Source organism: Symphalangus syndactylus, chromosome 16 (assembly GCF_028878055.3).
Source record: "Symphalangus syndactylus isolate Jambi chromosome 16, NHGRI_mSymSyn1-v2.1_pri, whole genome shotgun sequence".
NCBI lineage: Eukaryota > Metazoa > Chordata > Mammalia > Primates > Hylobatidae > Symphalangus > Symphalangus syndactylus.
The window spans coordinates 48,728,400-48,742,979 of NC_072438.2; the positions used below are offsets into that span (position 1 = coordinate 48,728,400).

Consider the following 14,580-nt stretch of genomic DNA (forward strand, 5'->3'; position numbering starts at 1 on the left):
GTATATTCAATTTAAAGTCAAGTTAGTTGAAAAATAACTTGTAGGTGAGAACTGTATCTGTAAGAACTCTCTAGTGCTAGCATACCTGTTGGCCTAGGCTCTGTTGCTTCCAGCAAATGCTAGTTTCCGTTTTGGGATTCAATTATTTCACAAAAACAGGAACTGTGTTTTTGTTTTCTCCCGTATAGCTTTTTGAAGATGATGAGAGGAAGAGAAGCTACAATTTATCATTTTTATAAGACATATAACTATCGAAACTTATCTGATTTAAAGATTATACTTGTTATAAAAGTGATAGAATAGGAAGTAATTGCTGTATTAGTCTGTTTTCACACTGCTATAAAGATACTACCCAAGACTGGTTGTTTATAAACAAAGGAGATTTAACTGACTCACGGTTCCGCATGGCTGGAGAGGCCTCAGGAAGCATACAATCATGGTGCAAGGGGAAGCAGGTGTGTCTTAGCATGATGTCAGGCGACAGACAGCGTGTGTGTAGGAGGAACTGTCAAACACTTATAAAACCATCAGATCTCGAGAACTCAGTATCATGAGAACAGTATGGGGGAGACCGTCCCCATGATGCAGTCACCTCCCACCATGGCCTGTCCTCGGCACATGGGGATTATGGCTATTATAATTTGAGATGAGATTTGGGTGGGGACACAGAGCCAAATCATATCAGTTGCTTTTTTACAGAAAGGTCTATTAACTCAACTACGTTAATTAATTCAGCAGATATTTATCCAATACCCGCTATGAGCAAGAAGCTGTGCTTGGTGTTTGAAATGTATATGCAAGTAAGACTCTTAGGAGCCAGGTGTGGTGGCACATGTCTATAGTCCCAGCTACTTGCCTGTAATCCCAGCTACTCAGGAGGCTGAGGTGGGAGGATCACTTGAGCCCAGGAGTTTGAGACCACCCTGGGCAACATAGACATAAATGGGAGGATACCATACATATTGTTGTACATCTTGCTCTTTATAGATAGTGGTATAATCATAACGGTTTTCCATATCTACATATAGAAATCTACCTCATTCTTTTTTAACAGTTGTATAGTACCCCATTGTATGGATGTAGCAAGATTTATGTTCTTCAGTTTTTCACTGTTAGAAAGAATACATCAGTAAATATTTTTATTTTTTTAACATGAGATAATTGTGAATATTTACATAGGATTGAGTGTTAATATAATTTTAGGATCAAATGGCATAGGCATTTAAAAATTTGATAGATCCTAAAGAATTACTCTCTGAAGGAAATATGGTACCAATTTACTTTTACAATCACAGTGTATGAGAGTGACTATTTTTTCATACCCTTGCCCATGCTGGATATTAACAAGATTTTAACTTTTTTGTGTATTTGATGGGCAACAGATGGTACCTCATTTAATTTTGAATATCTTGACTACCACTGAGGTTATCTTCTATGTATATTGGTTTTTCTTAGTTCTTCTGTAATAATTTTTATATGTTTTGTTCACTTTTCTATTAGATTGTGTGTCTCTTAAAATTGATTTAAATAAGTTTTTGGTGGATTTTAACCAAAATCTAACCAAGTTAGTTTCATATGTTCTAAATATTTTCTAACAGTCTATCTTGAAATTTGGTTTCCCCTCTTTTTAGTAGGGAAATTTCAAACATATTCAGAAGTGCAGAGAAAAGTATAATAACCTTTTAATGCCCATCATCTGGCTTTACAGCTACCAACACATGGCCAGCCTTGTTTAATGTATATCCCTCTCACTAACCTTCACTCTACTGGATTACTTTGAAACCAGGTCCAGACATTATATCATTTTATTTATAAATATTCCAGTATATATTAAAATGTCAGGATGTTTGTTTTAGTCAGTTCATGTGATGGTGATGGTTGAACTGTTTTAGAAAAGTTAACTATCCATTGCCTGTAGTAAGCTGTCAGTCTTAATAATCCTCTCATTTGCCCTTTGGTTGAAGGTCTAGGATGTTCTCAAATAGCTTTAATTCTGACAAAGAAAGTGATTGACCTTCTGTTAATGATTCCTTTTCTTTTTTCTTTTTCTTTTTTTTTTTTTTGAGACGGAGTCTCGCTCTGTCGCCCAGGCTGGAGTGCAGTGGCGCAATCTTGGCTCACTGCAAGCTCCGCCTCCCGGGTTTACGCCATTCTCCTGCCTCAGCTTCCCGAGTAGCTGGGACTACAGGCACCTGCCACCACACCCGGCTAATTTTTTTATATTTTTAGTAGAGACAGGGTTTCACCGGATGATTCCTTTTCTTGACAAAATTGAAAATGGTATGTCTCTTTTCAGCTAATCTAGTCAGGAGGAATAAGGAGTATATTTGAGATTCTTGTGACCTGGAATATATAATATTAAATCATCTAGATGTTGAATAAGTATAGTTTTTGTTGTAAAATCCAAGTTCTTTAAATCATGGGTTTGGCATTTTCAAAAGTTTGAAGGAGACAGTGAATCCTAGTATCAAAGGATTTTTGGCCTCAGAAAAAGTTGTTGATTATTTTTATTTTATTTTATTTTATTTTTTCGAGACAGAGTCTGGCTCTGTCACCCAGGCTGGAGTGCAGTGGCGCAATCTCAGATCACTGCAAGCTCCGCCTTCTGGGTTCATGCCATTTTCCTGCCTCAGCCTCCCAAGTAGCTAGGACTACAGGCGCCCGCCACTGCACCCAACTAATTTTTTGTATTTTTAGTAGAGACAGGGTTTCACCATGGTCTCGATCTCCTGACCTCGTGATCCACCCACCTCAGCCTCCCAAAGTGCTGGAATTACAGGTGTGAGCCACCGGGCCTGGCGATTATCTTTTTTTTTAAGAGATGAAGTCTCACTATGTTGCCCAGGCTGGAATACAGTGGCTATTCTCAGGTGCAATCATAGTGAATTATAGCCTTGAACTCCTGGGCTCAAGTGATCCTCCTGCCTCAGCTTCCTGAGTAGTCAGGACTACAGGTGTGTGCCACCGTGCCTAGCTGACTATCCACAGATATTATAAAGAGGGCTGCACTTAAATTAACAGAAGTGAAGTATTTACTTTCAATGGAAGAAATACATACTGGGGACAGATAGTCCTGGAAATTCTGGTGTACTATGCAGTTAATGGTTTTCATTGAGTTTCTTTATAGGTAATACAGGTACTAATACAGGATACAGTCAGATAGGGCATATTCCATTGGGGAATTAGATATTGCCAATGCAGTTGTATAGTCCTTTTACTCTTGGGCACTTACATATGGTAATGTATCAGGATTAAAGTAGAGATCGATGTGCTAGTATTTATGAAATATGTATACATATTTTTCTTTGATAATCAGGCTGACTTTATTGTTATCTGTTAAACGACTAACAGATTTTATTGAGCATCGTGAGGTTTCTCAGAAGAATATCATTGCTGCCATTCCCTTTCTGGTTTGATAGAACAATTTATTTTTTAGTGTTCATACTTCTTATCAATGACACTGATTTTTATTAGTATTAGAAAGGGACTGCACTTGCTTGGGGTTTGAGAAGTTAATAAGTTTTGCCTTGTATGGCTGTTAAAAGCCGTAAGAAAGTGGTTTTCTAATGGTGAGTAAATTAAGTCCTGTTTAATTTGAGCAGCTGAAGAAATGTATCCAGGACTAGTAGTCTTTAGGCAAGACTAGTTGCTTCAAGAGTTGAGGACACTGGGGACAGACATCAGTAGTCAATTAAAAAGCAAGGCAAATGCTTTTGAATGATATTCCTTGGCTCTTGATAAGTTGACCTATGTACCAATACTATTTGAGGAGTGAGTGCTGAGTTTGAAGAGACTGAAGAATTACCCTTTGTGAGTAGTCTGTGTGGAACAACCACAGGCAAGAATTTTTTTTTTTTTTTGAGACGGAGTCTCACTCTGTCACCAGGCAGGAGTGCAGTGGCATGATCTCAGCTCACTGCAACCTCTGCCTCCCGGGTTCAAGTGATTCCCCTGCCTCAGCCTCCCGAGTAGCTGGGATTACAGGTGCGTGCTACCACGCCCGGCTAATTTTTTTTGTATTTTTAGTAGAGACGGGGTTTCACCATGTTAGCCAGGATGGTCTCCATCTCCTGACCTTGTGATCCTCCCTCCTCGTCCTCTCAAAGTGCTGGGATTATAGGCATGAGCCACTGCGCCCAGCCACGTGAGAATATTTTCAAAGAAGATGTGAAAATACTAATTCAGTAAACCTGATGTGGAATCTGCTAAGATGTCTTATATAGATGATGGTGGTAAAAATACGTGTGGAGCAGAAAAAGCCTTAGTTGGACAGATTTATAAAGTTTGTGAAAACATAGATGTTTAAAGCCTTTTCATCAGTAGATACTTCGCAGAAAATATTTGTCATGAGTAGGAACTTTGTGGAAAATACTTAAATCTCGTTTGCTATTGAACCAGTAGTATCACCTTTGAACTTGTGGACTTAACCACTGAAAGAAATAGAAGCTGATTATCCTGACTTGTTCTACACTGCATTTCATTGGTTTAGCAGTTTTACTGCCATTTTTTGAGCTCAGGATTCAAAAATTCAAAATGGAAATTTTTCTGAATAAGAAGACCCACCTGTCAACCACTATTATCAAACACTGAATGGCTTAGAAAATTAGCTTTTGCTGCAGACGTTATGTTTCTTAATGCATTCAGTGTAAAATTACAGGGGAAAACAGTGCTTAAATACAAAACTTACTCTGCTGTAAAGTCATTTCAACAGTAGATTCATTGTTTGAATCAAAGTAATGTCAGTCAGCTTTATGTACTTCCCATGCTGTTAAAAGTTTAACAGAAGCACTCAGATCTGCAGTGGCAGTGTTGTGTCCTGTCTGCGGAGAGCCAGGCCAGAGACAATGAGCAACACCTCAGAGAACACCAGGGCGTGCCCTGAAGCCACCCACCCTTCCCACTGCGGCAACTGCTGACCCACTGTTGCCATGGCCTGCAGGAAAGCCAATGAGGAGGGCAGTTGGAAGAAATTCATCTGGAACTCAGAGAAGAAGGAGTTTTTAGGCAGGACAAGTGGCAGTTCGTTTAAGATCCTTCTATTCTACATAATATTTTATGGCTGCCTGACTGGCATCTTCATCGGAATCATCCAAGTGGTGCTGCTCACCATCAGTGAATTTAAACCCACATATCAGGACCACATATCAGGACCCCACCAGAATTAACACAGATTTCTCAGATCCAGCAGACTGAAATTGCCTTTCATCCTAATGATCCCAAGCACTGTGAGGCATATATGCTGAACGTAGTTAGGTTCCTGGAAAAATACAAAGGTTCAGCCCAGAAGGATGACATGATTTTTGAAAATTGTGACAATGTGCCCAGTGAACCCAGAGAATGAGGAGACTTTAATCATGAATGAGGTGAGCGAAAGGTCTGCAGATTCAAGCTTGAGTGGCTGGGAAATTGCTCTGGATTAAATGACGAAACTTATGGCTACAAAGAGGGCAAACCACGTGTTATTATAAAGCTCAAGTGAGTTCTAGGCTTCAAACCTACGTCTCCCGAGAATGAGTCTTGGAGACTTACCCAGTGATGAAGTATAACGCATCTGTCTTTCCTGTTCAGTGCACTGGCTAGCGAGACGAAGATAAGGATAAAGATGGAAATGTGGAGTATTTTGGACTGGGCACCTACCTTGGTTTTCCTCTGCAGAATTATCCCTACTATGGCAAACTCCTGCAGCCCAAATACCTGCAGCCCCTGCTTGCTGTACAGTTCACCAGCCTCACCATGGACACTGAAATTTGCCTAGTGTAAAGCGTATGGTGAGAACATTGGGCACAGTGAGAAAGATGGTTTTCAGGGATCCTTTGATGTAAAAATTGAAGTTAAGAGCTGATCACAAGCACAAATCTTTCCCACTAGCCATTTAATAAGTTTTAAAAAAGATACAAAAGCCTATTAGTCTTGAACAGACTGTCATACGTATGGGACCTATACTTAAAGCGTAATCTATATGCTTTACACTTGCTTTCTGCATTTAATCGGTTAGAATGTAATTAATGTAAACTAAAGTGTAGCAATAGCAACAAAATATTCTACTGTAAGTGACAAAAGAAAAATTGAGCCTTGGGATGTGCTCATTTTTACTGTAAATTATGATTCCATAAGTGACTTGTAAGCAGTGTTTCTGGCTCCTAAGTATTGCCTCCTATATTTTATTTAACGTATAGTACTATAGGTGCATACTCTCGTCCTTTTTCAAGCCATGTTTTATCGTATCTGTTTTGTACTTTATGTGAGCAGGTTTTGCTGTCCAAGGTGTAAATATTCAATGGGAATAAAACTGGCATGGTCTTTCTTTTTTCTTTTTTCTTTTTCTTTTTCTTTTTTGGCTCTTTCAAAGATAATGGCCCATCAATGAGCATCTTTAGCATACTCCATAGTCTTTTCCTGTGGTGTTAGGTCTTACTTTATTATTATTTTTTCTTCCTGGGACTGGGACAGGGGTTTGTCATGGGGGAACTGCCCTTTAAATTTTAAGTGATACTGCAGAAAAACACAAAAAGGTGATGGGTTGTGTTGTGCTTGTTTTGAATGCTGTCTTGACATCTCTTCCCTTGTCCTCTAGTATGTTCTAAAACTGTCTGAGATCTGGATTTGCCCATCACTTTGGCTAGTGACAGGCCTAATAAATTTGCTTTGTACATTTTCTTTTACTTTCCTTTTTTCCTTTCTGGAGGCATCACATGCTGATGGTGTGTCTTTGTGAATGTTTTAACCATTTTCATGGTGGAAGAATTTTTTATTTATGCAGTTGTACAGTTTTATTTTTTTCTGCAAGAAAAAGTGTAGTGTATGAAATAAACCAGAGTCACTTGTTTGAAAATAAATCTTTATTTTGAACTTTATAAAAAGCAATGCAGTACCGCATAGACTGGCGTAAAATGTTTTCTACCATGCAAAGTCCATGTTCTAATAATTGCCAGGAGTACAGAGCTCTTGTTGATTATGTATTCAGTCAAGTTAAAACAATGGACAATAAAATAATGAATACATGAAAAAAAAAACAGAAGACATCTGCAGCAGATATATTTTCCAAGCACAACCTATAGTTCCAGAAGTGTTTTTCAGATTTCCATGCAAGTGCAGAGGAAATTTACATATTTCAAAATCCATTAAATAGTGCAGTTGAGCAGCTTTCTCCTGACTTCAATTGGAAGTGATTAGTCCTCAATGTAACAAGATGCTAAAAGGCAAGTATCAACAAGAATTTCATAGAATTCTATAAATGCTTTCAAAGCAATGAGTATAGTTATTTAAAATCATGTTTATAGATTTATATCAGCATTTGGCAGTACCTATCTATAAGATTTCGAATATGAAATAGTAAAATATGAGATCATTATCAATAGATGAACATTTGCAATTAATTTTGATGATAAGGAATACTGAGTCCCAATTAAGTGAAATATTTTATCCTATCCCCCCCAAAAGAATTCTGTTCTTCTCATTAGTAGACCCATATTACAAAGAATTGCACTCACATATTTTTATTATATTTTAAATTTTGTCAAAAAATTTCATGGAAATTTGTAGTTATTTCTTGTTATACCTTCATCATATCCTTTATATTACCTCTTGGCCTCCAAAGAATAAAATATTTGCTATTTAGCTGTTTAGTCAGTTCTCGCATTGCTGTAAAGAAATACCTGAGACTGGGTGATTTATAAAGAAAAGAGGTTTAATTAGCTCACAGTTCTGCAGGCTGTACAGAAAGCATAGAAGCTTCTGGGGAGCCTCAGGAAGCTTCCAGTCTTGGCAGAAGGCAAAGATGGAACAGGTATCTTATATAGCAGGAGCAAGAGAGAGATGGGGGAGGTGCCTCACACTTTTAAATGACCAGATCTCATGAGAACGAACTCAACCTGTCATGAGGACAGTACCAAGAGGGATATTGCTAAATCGTTCATGAGAATTCACCCCCATGACCCAGTTACCCCCCAACCAGGCCCCACCTCCAACAATTGGATTTCAATTTGACATGAGATTTGGATGGGGACACAGGTCCAAACCATGTCACCAGCCCTCTTCGAAAAAAGTTTGCCAACCCTATTTCAGTGGTTTCTTTAGGATTCCACCCCATTTTATTTATTTTTGTTACTAGTAACCTGGAAAGAAGTTATGAAACTGGAAGGATGTAACCAGAAGCCTTGGCGTATAAATATTTAGGAGGATTCTAAATTATTTGACTATCTCAGTTCTGCACAGGACCAAGGCTTAGAAATGACAATATTTCCTTCTCCAGATGAGTTGGCAAAATTTCAAAGTGGAAATTGTGAGACAATTATGGTCAATAACTCAGGAAGAAAAGGGATGGAGAGAGTTTCTTGAGAGTACAGGAGTTCATTACCAGGAGGGGAGCAGTGGGATGGGAAGATCAAGGAGGAGGGAGAAGAAGATATGCAAGGAAAGAACAAAGTAGCAGTGCTCAGACTGTCCTAACGTTGGTCAATGGAAGCACCTCAGTTGGCTCCTAAGTCCCTTTGTCATAACTCTAGTATCATGGCGTCCTTACTTTCAGGAATAATATGTTTCAGACTCATCTTGTACGTTTCCTGTCCTGGGTTGGTAATCAACTATTTCTAAAAGGAGCCACTTTTCCTTTTACTGGAAAATAAAATCAAGTTAAAGTAATTACATACTTGATTTATTCTATGTCTCTACACACATAGAGAATAAAGTGTAGTTTCAAATAACAGTATTAATACTAACAATGTAATTTAAGATTTCTTTGCTTTTCTTTGTATCTTTAGTATATATATGCCGCTAGAGATGTATAGTTCAATTTCTGTGTGTTAAAGTCACTTAAAATTTTTCTATATAGAAATATCATCAGTAGATATACAGTTAGGCTCATTTGTTTCATTTTGCTTCTGATTTTTAAAAATAATTTTGTTTTTATTTTATAATTGCCTAAAAATTTACATGATTTCTTAGTCAAACCTACAGAACAGATATTTCAGAGAACTTTAGCTTCCATCTCTGTCCTTTCCACTCTAAGTCCTCTCTCCTGTATAAGTAACTGTTTTAAAGTTTTTGGGTTTTTTTTTAATACTTAAAATATAAGAAAATAAAGCCAGGCTCCGTGGCTCATGCCTATAATCCCAGGACTTTGGGAGGCTGAGGTGGGAGGATCACTTGAGACCAGGAGTTTGAGACCGTCAGCCTGGGCAACATTAGCAAGACCCTTTTCCTTACCAAAAATTTAAAAATAAAAATAATATTTTTAAAAAAAGATACACATTTGTATTAAACATTTTTTTAATATTTTAAAAAAAGATACACATTTGTATTTATTTCATAAATAAGGCATACTATACATACTTTCTGCTCTTGCTTTTTTTTTTTGAGACAGAGTCTCGCTCTGTGGCCCAGGCTGGAGTGCAGTGGCACGATCTTGGCTCACTGCAACCTCCACCTCCCAGGTTCAAGCAGTTCTCCTGCCTCAGCCTCCCAAGTAGCTGGGACTACAGGCGCATGCCACATGCCTGGCTAATTTTTTGTATTTTTAGTAGAGATGGGGTTTCACCATGTTAGCCAGGATGGTCTCGATGATCTGACCTTGTGATCCGCCCACCTTGGCCTCCCAAAGTGCTGGGATTACAGGCATGAGCCACCGCGCCCAGCTGCTCTTGCTTTTTTTACTTAACTCTGTCATGAGGACTATGCCATAGCAGTAAAGACATTTCTTCATTTATTTTATAATACTCTGTTTTTTGATATACTGTAATTTATTCAATCATTCCCCCATAGGACATTTCTAGTCTTTTGCTATTAAAATGATACCATGAGAAGCCTTGTAAATAAAAGTTAAAGGAATTTTTTGTAATACAAAAATTTGAGAAAACACAGTAATAGAAAAATACTCTCGTATTTTTCAACTTTGAGGTAAAAATGAAGGACTTGTTTTTATATCAGGCTTAGTTAACTTTTATAAAGGTAATATTGAGAAAAGAATCTTACCAAACTGTCTTTATCTCATTGCAAATCCAGACTTTCCTGCCTCCTTTTTTATTGTGGTAAAAAAACACATAGCCCAAAATTTACCATCTTAACCATTTTTAAAGGTATGGTTCATAAGTGTGTAAGTATATTCACATTGTTGTGAAACAGATCTTCAGAGGTTTTTCATATTGCAAAACTGAAACACTATACCCATTAAATAACTACCCACCATTTCCTTGCCACCCCCCTGGTCCCTGGCAACCATCATTCTGCTTTTTGTTTCTATTAATTTGAATACTTCAGATACCTCATATAAGTGGAGTCATACAGTGTATGCCCTTTTGAGATGGGCTTATTTCACTTAGCATAGTGTCCTCAAAGTTTACCCATGTTGTTGCATGTGACAGGATTTCCTTTTTCAAGGCTAAATAATACTCCATCATCATATGTATATACCACATTTTGTTTATCCATTCATCCATCCGTCCATGGACATTTGGGTTGCTTCACCTCTTGACTGTTGTGACTACTGCTGCTATGAACATGGGCATGTAAATAGCTTTTTGAGGCCCCACTTTGCTATTCTTTTGGACGTGTCTCCAGAAGTAGGATTGCTGGATTATATGGTAATTCTATGTTAAAATTTTTTTTAGGAACCTTCGTATTTTTTTCATAGCAATTGCACCATTTTACATTCCTACCATCAGTGCAAAAAGGTTCCAGTTTTGACACATTGCCAATCCTTGTTATTTTCTGTTTCCTGTTTTTTTAATAGTAGCCATCCTAATGGATGTGAGGTGATATCTCATTATGGTTTTCATATGTATTTCTCTGATGATTAGTGTTGTTGAGCATCTTTCCATATGCTTGTTGGTGGTTTCTATATAATCTTTGGAGAAATGTCTATTGAAATCCTCTCCCCATTTTTTAATCAGGTTTCAAATCCAAATTTTTTATAACTTAATATTTTTGCTGTTAGCTAGTAGCACATATTTAACATAGTCCTAAAGAGAATATCATTTTAATCTAAACTGTGACTGATAAGAATATCTATGACCTAAATTTATTTTGTCATTCTTACAGGGCTATTTAGAAACCAAAAAATATTAAGAGAATACAGAGATTTCTTGGGAAATACCAAGGTAAGGATGTCTTTGTAATAATGTGTATGTTTGCGTTGCACAGCAAAATTCTAATATCAGTCCATTGTAAAATTCTAGCATGTCTGTGATCTCAGTCTAAGATTTTCTTGAGTACATTGTAGTTCACTGAATTGTAGTCTATTCATTCATTTCCGTCTGATTTTCCTTTTTTTTTTTTTTTTTTGAGACAGAGTTTCACTCTTGTTGCCCAGGCTGGAGTGCAGTAGTGTGATCTCGGCTCACTGCAATCTCTGCCTCCCGGGTTTGAGCGATTCTCCTGCCTCAGCCTCCCGAGCAGCCTGGACCACAGGCACGCCACCGTGCCCAGTTAATTTTTGTACTTTTAGTAGAGACAGAGTTTCACCATGTTGGCTAGGCTGGTCTTGAACTCCTGACCTCAGGTGATCCGCCTGCCTCGGCCTCCCAAAGTGTTGGGATTACAGGCGTGGGCCATTGTGCCCGGCCTGATTTTCTTGAAATTTAAAACATTTGTGCATAAGTTTTCTTTAAAGTCATAACCGTGTTATGAACCTTAAGCATGTAGAGATAGATGAGGAAGACTTTATTTTCATAGGTTTTAGTGAGATTTATATCTGTCATACACACTCTTAATTTTCTTTAGCCTCTCTCTTTCTGCTTCTAACTCTGGTTCAACATTCAGACTGCCAACTCTGTACTTGTATCCAAGAAGCTTAGCCCTTGGAGAAGAAAATTACACAGCCAGTGTGATTGTTCTTTCTTCATTATATGACTACAAAATCAATGGATACTCAATATTATTTGACAGTATTACTAAACTTCCAGAGTATATTCACCTTCCCACTCTTTGAAATAGCTACTGCGTATCTTTTTCTTTCTTCCCAACAGCCTCACTCTTTTCAGCTGTTGACTTTGCTTCATATTTTATTGAAAAAATAAGTGTAATTTCATAAAAGTACCTCATCTTTTTCATCACCTCATCTTTTCGTCACCAAATTTACTAACTCATCTACACATGTGACGAAATACTCTGCTTACTAGAAGGAAATTAATATTGGGACACATATAGAAAGTTTGCCTCTACTGTTCTACCTCTTATTTTCTCCTGAACCTAATCCAACTGGGCTTTCAACCCCACCACCCCACCGAAATGACTTACCAAAGTCCCCAGCACCTTTAAGATGCCAAGCAGTCTATGGCCAAGTTGACTTTCCGTTTAAACTTGGCTGGGAGAGGAATCTCCTATCAAGAAGTTAATGTCATATTTGGATAAAAGGCTACCTATGCACATTTTCTTCTCTCTGGTGGCATTCGAGACATTTCACCCGTTTTGCAAAGTTTAGACATTGGCAGTGATGATAATTTTAGCTAAATCTTATTTGATATGCTTTCCTTTTCCATTTATTATCTTCAAGACCTCTTGATTTCCATTTCCCCTTTGATCCCTGCATTTCTGGCACCCCAGTACTGCCCTGAAGATGTGGACTCTCCTCTGGTAGAGCCTTCATATGTCTTGTGAGCCAGCATTTTCACTCTCATGCCTCAAGGGCTATTGCCATTGCCTCTTGTGCTGGGATAACTTAGGCTAGTGAGACCTGCCTCCTGGGAAGATTCACTCCTCGCCTTCCCATCTGTTTCACATGGAGAATCATCCTCACCAGATTTTCTAATAGTAGCTGTTGACTTATGAAATCTTTGTTACTTTAGAAGATTAATACTGGTCAGCTTTTGAATATTCCATGTTTTGAATTGATTTTTTTTTTTTTTTTTTTTTTTGCTATTACAACCTTGTTTTGCTGGGACATTAGGATAAAACTAGTATTTCATTTCCCTCTACTATACCCCTATTCCCTTTAGGAATGGTTGTTCTCCCACTGAAGATGGTTGCTTTCCTTCTCTAAAACATAGGGCTAATCCTGTTTGCAAAAATAAAATGCCTTCTTTTTTTTTTTTTTTTTTGTTATTTCTGACCCAGACACTTGTTTTTCCAATATATTCTTATCTCATGAGAACTCCAATAATGAGATATATGAAATCACAGTGTTCTGGGTCTGCTCCTCTGGTATTTAATTTCTTATATAATAATTTCCCCTTTAATACATTTCTACTTTCCCATGCCTTCCCTTCTATTTTTAATACATGGGTTTCTTCATATAGTACTTCAGAGAATTGGAAGTACCTTTATCTCTGCTTAATATATTTAACTCCACAATAGTATCACCTTGAAATGCACCAATAATGCTTTGAACAATTTATGCTCCTTTTCCTGGTAGTTCTCTCTGAAATCTATCCAGATTTTCTGTACTTGTCCCAGTATTAAAGAACCCTGTTTATTGTGAATGTTCTCAAAGTTATATAAAAATAGAAAAAATAGATACTGGCTATCCAGTTTCATTAATTACTTTTTTTTTTTTTTTTGAGACGGAGTCTCGCTCTGTCGCCCAGGCTGGAGTGCAGTGGCGCGATCTCAGCTCACTGCAAGCTCCGCCTCCCGGGTTCACGCCATTCTCCTGCCCCAGCCTCCCAAGTAGCTGGGACTACAGGCGCCCACCAACACGCCCGGCTAATTTTTTGTATTTTTTTTTTAGTAGAGACGGGGTTTCACCGTGTTAGCCAGGATGGTCTCGATCTCCTGACCTCGTGATCCGCCCGCCTCGGCCTCCCAAAGTGCTGGGATTACAGGCTTGAGCCACTGCGCCTGGCCGCAGTTTCATTAATTTCTAACATTTTGCTGTCCTGGTGTTCAAAAAGTGGCAGTTCTCCAATTGCTCTGATTATGGAATTTTTTTATATTTTATTTTATTTTTATCTTATCATTTTATCTTATTTTATTTTATTTTATTTTATTTTTGAGACAGAGTCTTGCTGTGTTGCCCATGATCTCAGCCCACTGCAACCTCTGCCTCCCGGGTTCAAGAGATTCTCATGCCTCAGCCTCCTGAGTAGCTGGGATTATGGGCACCCACTACCACACCTGGCTGATTTTTTTGTATTTTAGTAGAGACGGGGTTTTACCACGTTGCCCACACTGGTCTCAAATTCCTGAGCTCAAGTAGTCTGCCCATCTTGGCCTCCCAAAGTGCTAGGATTAAAAGCGTGAGCCACTGCGCCCCGCCTGATTGTGGAATTTTTGAGTAGCTTTTACAGGAAGCTCCCCAAGTGAGTTGTGGATCCTGGCTCCTTGTGATCTCTTGTTTTTCCAGATTTTTATTCTCTTGTTAGAGTTCCTTGCGCCTTATCATTGTTTCTAGTTTCTACCAACACATCTTCCCATTTTCTACAGCCTTCTTTATTAGAGTGGTTTGAGCCCAGTGAATCTTTTTCCTTATTTTTCTTATTATTTCTTATTCTGATCTTAAAGATCTCATTTCCTTTCCCTGTTTTGCCCCTCCCATGAGTTCCCAAACCTTTCTTCTAAAGAAATCTTATTTTTCACCGTAAGCAGCATTCTATTGTTCCCATAATAATTTCATTGAGTTTTTTTCTCTATTCAACCAAATAACACAAT

General features: G+C 38.0%; 1 protein-coding gene and 1 pseudogene across 2 annotated transcripts in view; both read left to right on the plus strand.

Annotated features, from left to right (window-relative positions):
- Positions 1–14,580, plus strand: part of SLC30A9 (solute carrier family 30 member 9) — a 97,717-nt gene that overhangs the window by 36,370 nt on the left and 46,767 nt on the right. For both annotated transcript variants that reach the window (XM_055246538.2, XM_063619840.1), the window contains exon 7: positions 11,035–11,093. In XM_055246538.2, the coding sequence (XP_055102513.1) occupies positions 11,035–11,093 (59 nt within the window). The remainder of the gene's footprint in view (positions 1–11,034; positions 11,094–14,580) is intronic.
- LOC134732796 (sodium/potassium-transporting ATPase subunit beta-1-like) lies at positions 4–7,018 on the plus strand (annotated as a pseudogene).